The sequence below is a fragment of the Lissotriton helveticus genome, chromosome 4_1 (assembly GCF_964261635.1).
Source record: "Lissotriton helveticus chromosome 4_1, aLisHel1.1, whole genome shotgun sequence".
NCBI classification, from domain to species: Eukaryota; Metazoa; Chordata; class Amphibia; order Caudata; family Salamandridae; genus Lissotriton; species Lissotriton helveticus.
Genome location: NC_136063.1, coordinates 1656738574 through 1656757492, shown reverse-complemented (window position 1 = coordinate 1656757492; position 18919 = coordinate 1656738574). Strand labels below are relative to the sequence as shown.

The 18919-nt window shown below is 45.7% G+C and overlaps 1 protein-coding gene across 1 annotated transcript in view; it reads right to left on the bottom strand.

Moving 5' to 3' along the window:
* Positions 1 to 2158: 2158 nt before the first annotated feature.
* Positions 2159 to 18919, bottom strand: part of LOC144829304 (C-C chemokine receptor type 5-like) — a 99872-nt gene continuing 83111 nt past the window's right edge. The window contains exon 2 of the mRNA XM_078688333.1: positions 2159 to 6350. Within this exon, the coding sequence (XP_078544459.1) occupies positions 5282 to 6340 (1059 nt within the window). The 5' untranslated portion in view covers positions 6341 to 6350 and the 3' untranslated portion in view covers positions 2159 to 5281. The remainder of the gene's footprint in view (positions 6351 to 18919) is intronic.

The following is an 18919-nucleotide window of genomic DNA, read 5'->3' as shown; positions in this document are numbered from 1 at the left end:
ACTCCCAGGTCTTCAGCCGCTCTGCAACTCAGCAGCATGCCTTGGCCTTCTTCTGACACGAAGACATTGGTTTTGATTGTCTTGTTCCCATGGCGGATTACCGCTTTGAACTTTCCTCTAATCTCGAGAGGGGTGTCTTGCCCATACGCGAAGACAGTGATGGGGGTGGGACGCAGCGCCGGAGGCGTGGTCATGGTCCTGTAGAGGGAAACACTCATCAGGTTTATGGATGCGCCCGTGTCTACCACGGCTATTAGATCTTGGTCCGCTACCTGTATGGCGCATTGGGGCAGGGGCCTGGTGCGGCGGGCAGCCGTGCCAATCATGTGCACCTTGTGCACCGACCGTTCTTCCTCTTCGTCATCATCCATGTCACTGTGACTCTGTTCCCCCTCCACTATGGCCTGCACAGCGGGGCGTGGTTTACGGAAGTTCTTCGATCGGCACACCTTTTCAAAGTGATTCTGCCGGCCACATCCCGAACACCGCTTGCCCCGTGCTGGGCATTCTGCCATCTGGTGTCGCGGACCTCCACAATACCCACATGACTGTCCCGACGCTCCACCCTGAATGGGCGGTCTCTTGGGCCACTTGGTGGGCGGGTGTGTCTGTATCTTGTTGACCGGTTCCACTTTGACCGATGCCTGCAAGGCAGCTTCCATGTGCGCAGCCCTTGCTTTGGAGAGTTCTTTCGTGCGGCCAAGGGTTAGGATGTCCGTCAGCGGCTTGCCAGACTCCTCCAGAATCCGTTCCCTCAATTTGGCCGACGCACATCCCTGTATGATCTGCCCCCGAATTTCCTCAGTGGTATCTTGAAACCCACACGTGAGCGCCAACCTTTTGAGCCTGGTGTGATATGTGTCCAGCGATTCCTCAGGCAGCTGGCGCGCTTGTCTAAACACAAATCGTTCATAATCTTGATTGGCCATGGGCTCAAAATGGGCATTGAGGGCATTAATCAGCGTGTGATGAGTTCTGGGGGTCGCCTCCGGGAGGGTCCGAGCAATGGAGTGTATGTCCTTGCCGCCGAGATGCAACACCATGGCCCGTTTCTGTTCCTTGTGCGTCTTCGTAGCTTCAAAGAATACTAGAAGTCTATCCACCCACTCCTTCCATTTGGGAGCGAGCGCTGAGGGCGCACCCTCCACCACAAAGGGTTCGACGGGCGGAATCGTTGCCATCCTCCCAGGCGCGCTCGCGCGGAGGTGGGGTGCGCCGCACGGCACGAGCACCACGAGCCGAGGGACAGGCTCGCAGCCGCCACACGGGGCAGGAGGCCGGTACTCTCACCCAGCGAGGATTCAGCAGCCACCCTCGTCGCCAATTGTTGTGTCCTTCGGATAGGTTGGACCAACTTAGCTAATCGGCACTAGGCCTAACACGTGGCTCTAGGAATAAAGGATGCAGACACGGGAAATAACTTGCTGGCTCTCCGTGCGCCCGTCTCAGAATGGCGTACGTGCGTGCGGAGCCGTTCTTTATTATAGGCGGTCACATGACTTCAACACTACACGCCCCTTACGCCAGGGGCGGATTATGAGCCCAAAACATAACAGCTGTGTGAAGTCCATTCGCTGATGATTTCACAGATTTCTATGCATTTCAAAGCCTGTGTTCAAGCAGCGGGAAATAAAGCTTTGCGCGGAGGGAAAATGAGTCACCGCATATCCTTTCATAAGTGTTGAACTGTTTCTCTCATACAATATTGGAAATTACTATTTGGAATATACAACTGTCTTTTACTAATTCCAACAGAGGATTTTATAATTATCCTACCTGCCAAACAGCCACAAGAGGGAGACATGTCCCTCAACTATGCAATCTTTCAGGGTAAAAAACGCACTAAAACGTAGTTTTGCTTCTTTTTACGTCCGGCTTGACAGCTAATCCTATTGCTGCCTTATGTTATCAATAGCATGCCAGTTTTAAGAAGCAGTACTGAGAAAGGGGCTTTTTAATCAGCCCAAATGTTGATTTCCTTGAGATTTTAATTGGGCCGAAGTTGTGTGCTTCCACTGAAAAAGAGTCCTTGTGTTGCACCTTCTGCCTTGCTAGAAGTCGTATGCTCAATACAGCAGGACTCAGGTGTTCATGCTAAGGAGGAAATGAGCAAGGCTAGCTTGATCTGTTTGTTATGAAAAAAATACAATAAAGGCTGTATGTCTGACTTATTTATTGTGAAAAGCACATGTTGTAGCCAATATGCATTTAAGGGTAGCTTATCATTGCACTGCGGTAAAGCATGTTGAAAGGTAAGTTTTTACACAGAATCTCACAGAATACCATAGTAGGCATGGGTTTCCATGCTGGGTATTCCTTTTGACAAACTCTCACGGTAGAAAAATTGCATTTTTAATTCTTTGTTATACATTTTAGGAAGGGTTTTATATTGTTTCTCAACTGTAATTTTGTATAGATTTGTAACGATTTGACTGTACACCAGTACATTTACTGGTGGGATAATTTTTGCAAAAGCAATAGACATGAGTTGTTCAGTGATAAACACTATAATCTTGATTTATTTAAAAAGTTTTACATCAGGGGCCATAGATCTAATCTTTATGAAAAACGTAGGTCTGATTTGTTTATTGCTAAAATCATATGTTAAACAAATAGACCTCTGAGGGTAGATTATAATTACACTGTGTTAATGCCTGCTGATAGGCATTGCGCTATATGGAATCTCACAGATTACTGAAGTAGGCAAGGGTTTTGATGTTTACTTCCCCCTCTTCTTTCTATCTCTGACACACCCTGTGGGTAAACGATTTGCAATTTGATAATCCTTGTTAACTCTCTTAGGAGTTGTTGAATGCTGTTTTTCTAGCTGTAATTTTCTGTATTTTTATAATTTTCGGACTCTATGCCTGAGGATTGACTTGTGTGAATTTGGTAGCCTGATTTGGCTATAGTGCAAAGACAATTATAAAGGCTGTGGGTTCATTGAGATGCCACAGGTCTGATCTGTTTATTGTGAAAGACTATGACAAAAGCAGTAAGCCAAACCAATTTATCGTGAAAAGAGTTTGTTAAAGCCCACAAGATTTTAAGGGTATGTTGTCATCACACTGAGTTAATGTTCTATAGAGAGATATTTTGTTGCATCAAATCTCAAAGTTTACCGTAGTAGGCAAGTTTTTTTTTGTTGGTTACGTCTTCTGGCAAACACTTGTGGCCTGATTCACAAAAGTAAACTTACAATTTTGTGTGAGTTTATGATTTTTTGCTATTCACAAATGTTTTTGATATCTTTACAACTGCAGAGTAAAAGATAGGACGGTCCTGTTGTGAATAGCAAACAAGCGTACACTTACCCAAAAGTTTAAGTTTACTTTTGTGAAACAAGTCATTGCAGCTGACCATCTGCAAACTGCAATGTGATAATCCTTGCTACGCCCTGCATATAGGTTGTGTATTGTTTTTCTAACTGTATTTTTGAACACATTTGTAATTTTATGATTGTATGCTTGATGTTTGCCAGCCTATGCGCAATACAAGAGGACTCAGTTGGATATGGTGACAAGCCAGTTATGTAGGCTATCTGCTTGATTGAAAAGGTTATAACAGATGCAATATGTCTGATCTGTTTATTGTGAAGAGTTATGACAAAACCAGTAGGCCGGTCTTATTCTAGCTAAAAAAAATCATTAGGCCTTTAAGGGTAGTTTGATCTTATGCTGTGTTGAAGGCCGTTGAGTGGCATTTTATTAGATGGGATCTCACAGATTAACTTAGTAAACAAGGGTTTTACTAACTTTTATGCCAACGTTCGCCATCTTTAATGTTATATGTATTAGTAATGTTACCCTGGCAGCTGCCTAGGGAGAACCATTAGGATTGATATAGTAGGCATGAGATGGTTATGGTGATAAGCCAATGATGAAAGCTCCAGGCTTGATTGGTTCAGGATGAAAAGCAATGTCAGTTGCTATATGCCCAATCTGTTTATTATGAAAAATAACAACAAAGACAGAAGGCCTGACTTATTGTTTGTTATTGGAGTTGTAGGGTTGTTTCCCTTTCACAATGAATGGTTGCTTGATGTTCAAGTGTTTTCTTTCAATCCCTGGTTCTTCTTCAGCACTTTTGACTATTGCGATCCCTGGGCAAACCTAAAAGTATTTGTTATTTTCAGACTTTGAATATCTGGGACAACATAAATGTCGAGTACGGATTTGCCAAATAAATGGTGCACAACGAGTCTGGACACATCACAATCAGAGGCAGTCATCATATTTGAGCTAACACTTTGCAGAATTACAAAATACAAACCTGACACTGGTAGAGACACATATCCTGGAACTGAAAAGTTTAGAAAACTGTTATGATGTTCTTGGTTACAATGTTTATTTTGTGACAAGATTTCATTCTCTTTCAGGTTTAATATAGATCTGTTGAGGATCCTTTGAATGTAAGTAGGAACGTTTTTTCAAACCTTCATAAGATAAGTAGTATTTTGATGTAAGATAAGTCAGAAAGGAGATATTTTTGACGACCACTTGAGAAGCGATAGGGGCGTATTCCCTCTCAGCCACTACTATGCCTAGGTTATTCTCAGTTCATTTTCCATCATCTTTACAATGCAGCGTTCTGAGCGTTCAGGGTTCTTGCCCTTACCCCTTTTCTCGTAATAATGGCAATATCATTTTATATATGAACAGTTCAAAACGCCATGAATCAGTATGTAAAACCAGAAAGAGTGCTCAGCCTGACTGGGCTTGTCCTTGAAAGTTTTGAGTTCTTGCGCTTTTTTATTGACATGTATCGGGCTGGTGTGATCATTGGTCACAGTGTGTCCAGAATATTCCAGCGCAGAACATATATACTTTCTAAAGATGGATGTAATTTGTCATACAATGTTCTGATATGTAGTTTAATTAAACATACAGAATTATACACATTTTAAACACCACAACAAAGAACACAGCTACAGGCTTAAGGCTGTAGGTCAAATAGTATGAGTAAGGACCATCTGGTTTAATCTTTGACACAAGGTCTTTAGCCTGTAACTCTGTAATTTGTTGTGCTACTCGATCCACAGTCTTTAGTATGTAACTCTGTACTTTGTGGTTCTATAAAATGAAAACTTTGTTGAGTCTGCTCTATTGGACATATAGTTGAAGATTCATCTTCATGAAGCAGCATAAGAAGGCTGTGCGTAATGCTGTGTAGCAAGGAGAATGTATCTGGTAGCACAACATATATGAAAATAATGGATTATCAACCCCCAACTGTAGCTGAAGTCCATTAATCTATTGGCCAAGATAGTGGTGGATGAAGTCTACATGATGGCCGAGGTGTCCTGCTCGGTGGAAGGCGTGTATACAGAACTTTGCCGCTCTAGTCTTTCTCTATCAGACATTGGGCAGTAGGTACACATTGCCCATTTCGGCATCAGTTTTCTGAGATATTTTCTGAATTTTTCCCCTACAAAAGCATAGATGATGGGATTAAGACAGCAGTGGATAAAAGCAATTGATTCTGTCCATTGCACTGCCCGATCTAGCGCCTTGCTTGTCTCACAAGTATTTAAAGCTTCGGAATCCTGAAATGTGAACAAGATGATCACTACATTGTAAGGCATCCAGAACAAGAAGAACGTAATCATTATGATGAAGATCAGCTTGACTGCTTTGTGCTTTTTCTCGTTCTTGCATTTCGATAGAGTCTTGAGTATCCTTGTATAACAGAATATCATCATGGCCATGGGAAGTAAGAGACCCAGGATATTCATCTTAAATGTAACAAAGAGTTTCCAGGCCTTCACATTATGCAGTGGGTAATGAGGGCTGCAGGTGTATTTTTCATTTTCCTTTTGAGCTTTGTAAAAGATGAATCCTGGAAGGGATGCGAGCAGAGCTACAACCCACGTCACCACGCTGGTGATTATCCCATATGATACGGTCCGGGCTTTGAAAGCAAGCACGGCATGCACTATCGCTAGGTATCTATCTAATGTGAGAAGAATTATGAACAACAAGCCACTGTAGAACCCAACAAAGTAGATGCCGGAGAGAAGTTTGCAAAACCCATTGCCAAACACCCACTGGTCTTTAGCATAATGTGCCCAAAATGGTAAAGACATAACGAAGAGCAAGTCTGAAATCGCCAGGTTCAGTAGGTATATGTCGGTCATGCTTTTCAGCCGCTTGTATTTTATCAGAACGAGGACCACTAGAGCATTACCAAGAAAGCCAAACACAAACACAAGAGAGTAGACAGCAGGTAGAAACTGAGCTGCAAATTCTTTCACATCGCCTTTTTGACATGGCTCTGTGTCGTCATAGTTATATTCTGTAGATGCACTAGGGCTAGGTTCTCCTTCAATTGTTGGGTTCATCTTGAAAGACCTGAAAATAAAGACAGGAATATATCAGTGACATGAACAGCAACTGAGTGGATCATACGTTCAACCAGAATTCTAATAACAGACATTACTGTGTCAACCTCACAACAATCCATCTTATATCTCTTGAGATTGTTTAATGAAACAATTGTATCCTTTTCTGCAGTGAAGCTTGATTTAACTCATGTACTGTAAGCCAGCAGTTAAGAGGTACAGCAGTCATAATGTCTCTGAAACAACTCATAGGAGTGTAGGTCTCAAAACATACTTCTGGGAAGGTACATTGTGTGTTTAGTTGTTGACGTTGCACTTTAATATTGTGTTGAAAATATGGGCAAGTATATGAGCATAATTTCAATAATGTGAATGATCATGAACTATCATTTATGATCTGTGTTCCAAGCTTTGATGGAATCACTTCTGACATCAGCCTGAATGATATTTATTTGCAACTCGCAGAGGGTTATGTTGTTATGCACTTCTCTTTAGGTGTGGTAAGTAGTTCACTGTTGCTTTAATACTCTAAGTGGATTTATTCTTCTTTTGTGCAAGCAGCTAATTCTTCTACTTTTATTTCTTTTCTCAAAAGTCTATTTAGGATTGAGGGTGCTCCAATGTGTTGTCACAGATAATGGCCACTCTTTCCTTTTCATCAAGTTACTAGTTTTCTAGGAAGTTTTGAAGTCAAACACTTTCAAGTGCCTTGTATAGTCCATCCTCCAATGGACTTGTCAAGAGAGCTAATATTTTTCTTAAGGAAGGGGTTCAAACAGCTTTTCCACCTAATATTGATGTGGGTGATTTTTTGCAAAAAAAGGTTTGGGCATATCTGACTGCACCCCATTCCACCACTGGTCTGACACCTTTTAAGGCACTCAGGGGTAGAGAAGCTAACTCCAAGCTGATGCCTAAGTGGTGAAGTGACTTAGCAATGGGTTCTGCTTTGTCTAAAAAAAGAAATTCTTTAGAAGATCTTCAACAAGTTAAGAACAGGAAAACTTATGATGGTGTTTCTAAAATTAAATGTGCTGATGTAGCAGTGAATGATTGGGTACTTATCAAGAAGCCATACAAAGTTTGCAAAGGTCAATCTAAATTCACATTACCAGTCATTGTTGTCAGTCAAAGTCACCAAACATTCTGTTTTGTTAGAAAATAGAGGTTGGTGGAACAAGGACAATATTGTCAGACTTACTGACACACAAGTTGAAATCTTTAAAAAGGTTTATGCCAATAGGTCTGATGAAGACGATTCTGATTTTACTTTTGGTCCTGGTTTTGATGTTGTAGATTTCCCGAATGCACTAAGTGAAAATGCCTTCTTTGTCTCTAAACTGTTTAAACTTTGAATCACCACACTCTTCTTCATTTGAGGGGGGAACTGCTCACAGCCAGCGGGTCTGTAAGTTACCTATCAAATTGCAAGACAATTTTTTATATTAATGTTCCTGGTTATTTTTTATCAATGGGAGGGGGGTTGTGGTAAGTAGTTCACTGTTGCTTTAATACTTAGAATGTTTTATATGGAATTCTCCTTATGTCATGTTCTGTTCTAGAAATCCATATGGTCGCACACTGCTCCTCCTACCAGCGGGTTCACCCCCGGAGCATTATGGTTAATGCAGTTTGTTTCAGCGTGTGCGCTTCCAGAAAAATGTTGAGTATATCCACCGTTGTGCTGACCATCCCTGGACACGTGTTTCTAGGTCGTTACCTTTCATCAGCAGGGAATAGGCGTGTATATGGGGCTGCTGCGTAGGCTGCCAAAAATGTTCTCAGGTCTTGATACCTCTTGCGGCGCACAGGTGTGTAACCATGAGCTCGTCAGCTCGACAGGCTCAAGGGAGCCTTAATAAACAGAAATCCATATGGTCGCACACTGCTCCTCCTACCAGCGGGTTCACCCCCGGAGCATTATGGTTAGTGCAGTTTGTTTCAGCTTGTGCGCTTCCAGAAAAATGTCGAGTATATCCACTGTTGTGCAGGCCATCCCTGGACACGTGTTTCTAGGTTGTTACCTTTCACCAGCAGGGAATAGGCGTGTGTATGGGGCTGCTGCGTAGGCTGCCAAAAATGTTCTCAGGTCTTGATACCTCTCGCAGCGCGCAGGTGCGTAACCATGAGCTCATCAGCTCGACAGGCTCAAGGGAGCCTTAATAAACAGAAATCCATATGGTCGCACACTGCTCCTCCTACCAGCAGGTTCACCCCCGGAGCATTATGGTTAATGCAGTTTGTTTCAGCGTGTGCGATTCCAGAAAAATGTCGAGTATATCCACCGTTGTGCTGGCCATCCCTGGACACGTGTTTCTAGGTCGTTACCTTTCATCAGCAGGGAATAGGCGTGTGTACGGGGCTGCTGCGTAGGCTGACAAAAATGTTCTCAGATCTTGATACCTCTCGCGGCGCGCAGGTGCGTAACCATGAGCTCGACAGCTCGACAGGCTCAAGGGAGCCTTAATAAACAGAAATCCATATGGTCGCACACTGCTCCTCCTACCAGCGGGTTCACCCCCGGAGCATTATGGTTAATGCAGTTTGTTTCAGCGTGTGCGCTTACAGAAAAATGTCGAGTATATCCACCGTTGTGCTGGCCATCCCTGGACACGTGTTTCTAGGTCATTACCTTTCATCAGCAGGGAATAGGCGTGTGTATGGGGCTGCTGCGTAGGCTGCCAAAAATTTTCTCAGGTCTTGATACCTCTCGCGGCGCGCAGGTGCATAACCATGAGCTCGTCAGCTCGACAGGCTCAAGGGAGCCTTAATAAACAGAAATCCATATGGTCGCACACTGCTCCTCCTACCAGCGGGTTCACCCCCGGAGCATTATGGTTAATGCAGTTTGTTTCAGCATGTGCGCTTCCAGAAAAGTGTCGAGTATATCCACCGTTGTGCTGGCCATCCCTGGACACGTGTTTCTAGGTCATTACCTTTGGGGACAACGAGTACCTACTCGCACCAACTTTGGTGAACCACATACAAACTTTGTTTCTACTCTTCGAACTACACACACTTCAAATACCAGAGTGCTTAGGGGCGAACCGGAGGAGAGGCTAGCGGTGTACGATCCATTCTACTTATAGTGCTCCCATGAGCCCCGAGCTGACGAGCTCCTGGAGATGCACCTGCGCGCCGGAGAGGCATCAGGGCCTGTGACGGATACTTGGCGGCCTTCTCATCCACCCCAAATACTTCTCTACTGATGAGGGAAACTATTCCGAAACCCGGGCCATGTCTCGGGTCTAGAGATCTTGGGGACAACGAGTACCTACTCGCACCAACTTTGGTGAACCACTTACAAACTTTGTTTCTACTCTTCGAACTACACGCACTTCAAATACCAGAGTGCTTAGGGGCGATCCAGAGGAGAGGCTAGCGGTGTGCGATCCATTATGTTATTCTACTTATAGCGCTCCCATGAGCCCCGAGCTGACGAGCTCCTGGAGACGCACCTGCGCGCCGGAGAGGCATCAGGGCCTGTGACGGATACTTGGCGGCCTTCTCATCCACCCCAAATACTTCTCTACTGATGAGGGAAACTATCCCGAAACCTGGGCCATGTCTCGGGTCTAGAGGTCTTGGGGACAACGAGTACTTACTCGTACCAACTTTGGTGAACCACTTACAAACTTTGTTTCTACTCTTCGAACTACACGCACTTCAAATACCAGAGTGCTTAGGGGCGATCCGGAGGAGAGGCTAGCGGTGTGCGATCCATTGTGGTATTCTACTTATAGCGCTCCCATGAGCCCCGAGCTGACGAGCTCCTGGAGACGCACCTGCGCGCCGGAGAGGCATCAGGGCCTGTGACGGATACTTGGCGGCCTTCTCATCCACCCCAAATACTTCTCTACTGATGAGGGAAACTATCCCGAAACCCGGGCCATGGCTCGGGTCTAGAGATCTTGGGGACAACGAGTACCTACTCGCACCAACTTTGGTGAACCAATTACAAACTTTGTTTCTACTCTTCGAACTACATGCACTTCAAATACCAGAGTGCTTAGGGGCGATCCGGAGGAGAGGCTAGTGGTGTGTGATCCATTGTGGTATTCTAGTCATGTTCTGTTCTACCCTGGCTCTGGCAGTTGCTTCTGTGGTCCTTTGCCATGCAGCTGCCTCTTCCGCGGGCTCCTATTTGTACTGCCTACTTGCTTTATTGGAATAAAGCTTTCCAGGATTAAAGTTGATATGACTGCGAGTTTCCTGCCTCCAACCCCACCACATTAGGGCTGTCTATCTTGTGATGTAGCCACTCTTTAAAGGAAATCATCATCTAAACCACTGATTGCTATTTCCTTACAAAATCATTTTGACATCCAGGCAACAAAAAAAGTTAATAAGGGACACCTTAATAAATCAAAATGAGTCCTTTTCATGATGGAATAAGGAGTGATCCAGTAGGACTGCAACATGGATCTGACTGCTCCTTCAATAACACAGCCATTTATCTTTACACACTTGACACAATCAGCCAAGACCCTATTCATCCTGTCTGCGAGCTCATTGATTTGTAGGTGATAAAAGGAACTCTTGAGATGTTTAACTCCTAAATTTGACAAACAAGTGTTTCATGTCAGCACTCACAAATTGGACACCATTGTCTGAAACAAGATACTCGGGGTATCCCTACGTTAAAAAATTACAGAATGTACTTCAAGCCACTTCCTATAATAATCCATATGGGCAAATGCATTACAATGCTGTTGAGACAGAAAGTTGAACTAGCCAAACATATCTATTTTTACTTTAATCCATGGACTATCTGGAAATTCAATTGGACCTAAAGGGGCCATTTGAACATCCAAAAATACCTTGTTTCCACTCAGAGTTACTGTAGACCACACATTCCTCAACAGCTAAGTCAACGTTCTTGTTCATTGAGGGCCACCAAAATACAGCTCTAATCCGCTTCTTTGTCATGGTGGAACCTAAGTGACCTTCATGTGTGACGTGTAACAAGTGCATGTAAAGTCCTAAAAGGTGGATTCAGCTTGTCAAATCCCAAAATAACACAATTCTTGACAGACAATTTGATAAACTCCATTACTTTAAGGATTTCATCCTTTTCACTAGCTCTCAACCACAGTTCTTCGGAACAATCACAAATATCAACTGCTGCTATAAAACCATCTTCCCTGTACAAAGACTCTGGCTCATACGAGGGTAACCTAGAAAGAAAATCTGCTCTAAGATTTTGTTTACCAGGAGTATACTCGACATTAAAGCTGTCCGAGGGGGCGTGGCTTGGTCAAGCAGCTGAATGGTTGCATCTTAGAGCGGCTCCGCCGGTCGGGTAATTAATCCATCTATTATCTGCGATATAACGCACAGGACCCTTATTCCAGACAAGGGATTCGTGCCACTGGGTGCCAGCAGCGCGACGAGTGCCCAGCAGCACTGAAAACATGCAGAAAGATGCAGGCTGAGGCGCCAAGACAGATTGAGGCCTGCTGGAGTGTCTGCTACCGCGAGCCGAGACCTCAATTTCCCTATCACCCTGGCGCAGTGTGCTCGGACTGGATGCCCGCCGATCTGGATACCGGGGGGAAATAAACAGAAATAAATAACAGCGACGTGTTCACTGAAGTGTAGTGACCGGCTGTATGATCAACTGGGTAACAATTGGTGCCTACGGGAACTGTCGGGTGGAATAAGGCGCCACCGATGCGAGTCGACCGAGCAGCTGTGGAGAAGCGGGTAACTCGCTGGGAAAACGAAAGGCAGTAAGTGCCCACCGCAACATCGAGAGGTCCCCCGAGGTGTGTGCTGGAGCGGCGGATGGGTCGGGAGAAAGTGGGGACCACCAGCGTCTTTTGAAGCTGGGTCCTCACTTTTGGCACTGCGCCAGCCGTGGCAGGGGCTGCGCCGGGGGCCCGCTGATCTAATTGCCGAGGTTCGGGTGCGGCGCGGCCAGCGCTCGTGGTGGGGCATCCGGTGGTCCAGGGCGGGTGCCCGATTCCTTACAGACATTACCAGACCAATAACTGTGGATGGAGGGCCGGAAATTGAATAGAGGCCTGTTGGAGGGTCACTTTGTAAAGGGCACCGCAGCATACGTGACAATTTGACCCAAAAGCACCTGGGAACCCTCAGAACTGAGGAGAGTGATCGGGGCATAGAGGAGCGGGCTGACCACCTTGGGGAGGCAGGGCCCATGGAGATGCCATTTAGCAGCCCTAAGCACGTTGTGGGACCGGAGGTGGTCACCAGCAGCATATACTGGCACGTCACCCGCCCCGCACCTTGAGGACACAGCTGACAGAGGAAAAGGAGGTGTAGGAGCATGGCTTGGGGAGACACGGACCGCGAGAGCAAGTTGGCACGGTGAGACCTGCTGTTCTGTATCCGGCTGCCTGAATAGGAGGGCATTGCTTGCCGGGCCCAGGGTGACCAGAGACTGCAAAGGTGGTGGAAGGTGGTGCCGAGCTGAACACTAGTAGGGTGGAGAAAATATACCACTAGGCTAACTGGCCTTAAAAGGGCTCAAAGGAAGGCATTATCGACGTAAATGTCCCCCGCAGAGCGGCTCTCATAGAACTCTTGGCGGAGGCCAGTTGGGCACACTCGAGAGAGGGTGCATGGCGCAGTCTGCAACTCGAGAGTGAAGAAATCGATGCTGAACTCGGTTGCACTGGGAACAGGTGGCGAACACCAGTCGACAAGGCCAGCGTTTCTGACATCACTGATCAGCGATCCGCAGTGCTAGATAGAGTGAGGAAACTGCTGTATGCGCCGCTAGCCACCTAAAGACCTCCTTTCTTTGCCCACAGGAGGTCATCACTTTGGAATTGGTCAACTACAGCTCGCATACACGTAAGCGCGTGGACTCGGGATGGGGAAGCCGGACACCTGGCAGCCGAGACTGAACTTCAACAAAAATACTGCTAAGAGTGCTGATGCGGACTTAAGCCACCAAGAACAACCGGAGGATCCTACGGTGTTGCAGCTTCCAGCCGACGACATACGGGAAATGTTCAAGGGCTTAAAAACCAGCCTACAGGTCATTGACACCAAGATGAAGTCCCTGGCCAAGAGGATGGATTGAATCACAGAGCGAATGGACAAACAGGAGGGCCTTGTTGGCGTCCTGGAAACAAGGATCACGGAAACAGAGGAGGGGCATATGGAATTGGACAAGAAAATATGGCAAATGGACGGTCCGAAATTACAGGGACCGAGACACGATACTGCGGCTTGCGAGGGAAAGGGGGAACATACAGTACAAGGGAAACAACATAGCGTTTTACCTGGACTTCACCCTGCCGGTCCAGGCTGCTCGGACAGAATTTCTACCTGCCAAGAAAATCTTTCAACAACTGGGCACCAAATTTTCCCTGATAAACCCTGCAAAACTGAGGACCCAAGGACCTGGGAAGCCCACCTTTTTCACGGACGCAACAGCAGCGCTCGCATTTGCGAAGCAGATGGCGAAAGACCATAAACAACGAACTATCACAAGCGCCACACAGGCCGTCAACAATCTCAGCGACAATGACTGAGTGAGATACGCCCTAACACTGGACATACAGATAAGTGTGGGGAGAGGAGTTGGCCTAACGGCTAGGGCGCTCGACCTCGGACCTGGGGATCTGGGTTCGTGTCTCGGTAACGACGCCAAAACCTCCTGTGATTCTGGGCAAATCACTTAATCTCCCCGTGCCTAAAATGAATGTGTGTCTGTCCTCATGTAACGTAACTGGTGCTATGTAAAGCGCTAATCTCCTCGTGCCTAAAATTAATGTGTGTCTGTCCTCATGTAATGTAACTGGTGCTATGTAAAGCGCTCTGATACCCGGTTCGGTTTGGGTCTAGTTCGCGCTATATAAAACTCTGCAAAAAAAAATAAAAAAATAAGTACTCTGTTCATGATATTGAGTCAAGGATAATGTCTTGCCGGGGAGGTAATTTATGTGTTGGTATTGGTCAGCACCAGGAGGGGTTAATCCTGTTTTGTTCAGATGCCTGTCGACTGGTTCCAGTTGTAGATTATGTTATTATGGTATAAATATGGAATCGGGGGGAGGGGGTGTTAAACACCCGGCCACCCTGTCACAAGTATAGGGGAGTGTTGCCGGTGAACCCATGTACCCCACTGGGATGATTCCCTTGTGCTCAAGGCTGTGGACCATATGTTTACAGTTAGGGGGATTAGGGTGGGTATTTCACAACCTGTTTGGGGGGTTGGTGTGGGTGGAGGGGGGGGTGTGTGGGAAATATTAATATTTTTTACTGGTCTTGCCACAATCTATGCCATAACATGTTGGAAACGTTACACACTTACTCTTTCCCGGGATGTGGGACATAACGGGGACAGGTTGCGATTATAGCATCTACAATATCGTATATATTGGTACACAATATGACATGTGACTTGCACAGAGCTGTCTACCCACTGGCACACTACATTCACTCTATATGACGACACTCAAATGTTTGTTATGGAATGTTAGAGGTCTGAATGACCATCGTAAGGTTAGGCTAGTACACTCTTATTTGCTACGACACGCTATAGATGTCTGTTTGCTACAAGAAACGCATTTAATGGCCGCATACTGAAATATACAAGGTGGGAGGTGGTACTGGAGGCTGGGTATTCAAACTAATCTAGGGGTGTGGCTATCCTCATTCGTAAGGGATTGCAATGTAAAACACATCAGCAACTTACTGAGAAAGAGGGAAGGTTTATTTTGTTAGATGGCACGCTTTATGATACCCCTTTGGTGATAGTCAAAGCGTATGGCCCAAACGTGGATGATCCCGTGTTCTTTCGGAATATAGGACAAAAAATCTAGGCCCTCGGTGATGTAGCGATTAAGTGGTGAGGCGATTTTAATGTTGTTCTATCGCCTTCATTGGATAGGCAGGGTGCGCCACGGGAACACCATCCCCACGCAGCCGAAGCGCTGTTGGGAATCATGGAGGATCTCAATCTCATTGACTCGTGGAGGGTGTTACGCCCCGCAGTGAGGGAAGGTACGTGCATGACCCAACACCGAAATGCTTGGTCAAGATTGGACTATTGGCTAGTTACTAAAGATATGCAAACCTGGATACACAATGCCACACATTGCCCTCGCACGCTGTTTGATCACACGCCTGTCCTGTTGACGCTGCAAGTGCCACCTCCATATCGTCAACCCTTTAGCTGGCATTTCCCCTCGGGGGCGTTTAGGGATCAAGTTTTCCGAGAGGAATTGAGAAAAAGATTTACTGATTACTTTGCACTCAATGAGGGGACAGTGAACTCGCCCGGAGTGTTGTGGGAGGCATTTAAAGTGGTTACTAGAGGGAATTGCATGGCGCTCAAAACAGGGGTACTTAGAGATATACGCACCACACTTACTAGGTTGGAGCGCAAAAAAGGCGAGCTGGAGCGCTCGATTCAACTATCTGCGCAGCCAGCGGCTCTGGCACAACTACGGTCAAAAATGACGGACTACCAGTTGGCGGCGGAACGAGAAACGGCCTACTTGTATTAAAATGCACAAGCCAGGAGATACGGCGAAGGGATAGGGCGGGTAAAACTCTAGCGGGAATGCTTAGATTCCCGAGGGGAGCCAATCACATCACCGAATTGCAGGCAGCGAGTGGCGAGATGGTCAGGACACCAGGTGACATTCTTCACACGATGACCTCCTTTTACAAATGCTTGTACACTTCCCAAACGCTCCCCCCTCAGATGATTATCGAAGAATACTTGGACACTGTTGCGCAGGCATGGTTTAACCGGGGTGCGCAGGAATACATGGACTTTTCAATAACAGTGGGGGATGTGCGCCATGTGATAAGTGGTATGCCAGCGGATAAATCTTGGGGCTCTGACGGGCTAACAGCAGCCTTTTATAAAGAATACGCTGATATACTTGCACCGTATCTTTTGCAGGTATATCTGGAGGCGACGGAGACGGGTATTTTACCTCTCACCCTCAGAGAAGCCACAATAATCACATTACTCAAACCTGATAAAGACCCGGCTAAACCAGACTCACATAGGCCACTGTCCTTAATAAACCTAGTCGCCAAGATCTATGCAAAGCTACTCGCAAATAGACTACAACCAATGCTGCCGCTGATCGCGCTGCCGGACCAGTCTGGATTCATCCTGGGCCACTCGACGGCGCACAATTCACGCACTATCTTTGGACTGTTGCATTACTTGGCCCCTCATGTCCAGGCAGCGGCTGCCCTACTGGACGCCAAGAAAGCGTTCGATTCTCTAGAGTGGAAAGACCTCTTCACACTCCTTCCCCGACTCTGGCTGAGCGTAGGATTGGTAAGGCAGATCCAATTGATATACAACACTTCGATGGCGCGAGTAAGGGTAAACGGACAGTTATTCACAATAGCAACTGAACCGTTGGCAGATAGACTTCGCCAACACCACACCCAGCGGAGTATAGGTTTCACGACCAGGGGCCTGCTGATCTCCATGTACGCAGACGATATGACAATCTATCTCACAAACCCCAGGGAAAACTTCAACATAATCATGAGGGAATTGGTCAGATTCGGAGGGCTTACCGGGATTCAAATTAATTTGACAAAATCCGTAATCATTCCACTTACTGATAACACCGTCCCTTGCCCTACGGAATTCCCCATCCAATGGGTGGAAAGCGAAACGTGGTATCTTGGCATTTTGGATTAGCCGATCCATGCAAGAACTATGGCTGACAAATTATGGGAGAGTGATGGAGTGGACTGATAGCAAGGTTCAGCGCTGGAAACGCCTCCCCTTATCCCTGAAGGCTCGTATAGCTATTACAAAAATGGTAATACTCCCCAAGCTTCTTTATCTATTTTTCAATATTCCAATGCCACTAAACAAGCATTTGTTTAGACACCTCCGTACTAGTATAATTGAGTTAGTGTGGGCAGGCAGGCCACCGCGGGTGTCCTGGGACCTCTTGACTTTGCCCTTTGCACAGGGTGGATTGGGAGCACCAGATTTTGAACTTTACGCTTTCAGCCACAGGCGCAATACTTGCATTTCTGGCATTATGTGGTAATAGATACCGATAGAGTTGCACATACCCCACTTGATGCGGCATTATATCACCCTTACAAGAGGCAGCTGCATCAAGAGTCATGAATATCCACAATCAAAAATCCTGCCAATGCCCTTCCTGAATCTTGTTCCAGTAGTGTGTCAACGCGTTTCGAACCCACGTATTAATGAGGGGCTCTCCTCAGGACCTGGACTGGAGACTGTCCTGTACTGTAAAGTGTAAAAGAAAAATGAATAGTGTAAGGACAGCTGATCTTACACTATTCATTTTTCTTTTACACTTTCGAAACGCGTTGACACACTACTGGAACAAGATTCAGGAAGGGCATTGGCAGGATTTTTGATTGTGGATATTATTTCACCTGTTTCATGACCCTATTACTCGCTATTGTTCCAGTACAAACAAGCAGGCTAGCAAAAATAATTAATGCCTCTTGGTTTGCTTTAGGTTGTATATCAGGACTGGTGTCGTTAACATTGACTGATAATAGGCATTTTTGCCTGTGTTTTATGTATATAGTGTGCAAATGTAAATATGTGTCATTCACAGTTATTGTCCAATTTATGTTTTGAAAAGTGTAACTTTATGTGAATTTCTCGTTATTGATTTTGTATCGTTCTTTTGACATATACAAATGAAATTTATGAAAAATGAAAAAATAGTAAAATAATACTAAATGATAAGTGTGTCCGCTTAGATCAATTGGGTAAGTGGCACTATACTTTGTTGTCATAATTAACCTACCTTGCCAATGTATTCCACACATAGGGAAGACACTGCGTCTTGCCACTCCTCATCGTCCATTTCTATACCCTCTTCCACCCATTTATTTCGGAGACCTAAAAGGGAATCCTCCATATTGTATATTCATTTTTCATATATAAGAGAGATGTTTTCTCAGGAAGGTGGCCGTCTAGTAGTCTATCCTCTAGTGGGGAGGACTCCGAAGGGGAGGAACCCTTTGGAAGGAGTGAGTGTAATGCGTGGTAAACTTGGGTGTAGCGAAAATATTCAGTGTCAGCTAGCTCGTGTTGACTTTGGAGAGCCGCGAATGTTTTGACATCCCTCTTTTCCCACAGGCCCGCAATCTGAGAAATTCCAATCAAGTCCCAATGACCAAATCCCTTTGACTTCCACAAGCTACCCAGTCATTCAGAGTCCCACAGGGGGTTTGCTAGCGTTAGTTTATTCCGCCATCCGAGGGATTTGTTATCTGCATGCCACACCTTTACGGAATGGCCAGTGGGGCCCATAAGACGACATCTGGTCGGTCTCGAATAAAGTGCCGCATTATAATTACCTCCCGGGAGGAGCCACCTATCCATACGAAATCCACGGTCGTCCTGGTTACCGTATGTGCCATGATTATTAGTCGCCAAGTGTGCGGCCCAGTAATATTTCTTTATATCACGGAGACTGATGCCTCCGTCATACTAGTTTAAGGTGAGTTTGCCAAGGGCAATACATGCACTCCATTCCACAATAAGTCCCTCTGGAGACTTTCAATTTCTTTAAAGTACATGTAAGTACCAACAAAATTATTTTATTTCTCTTGGTTGGC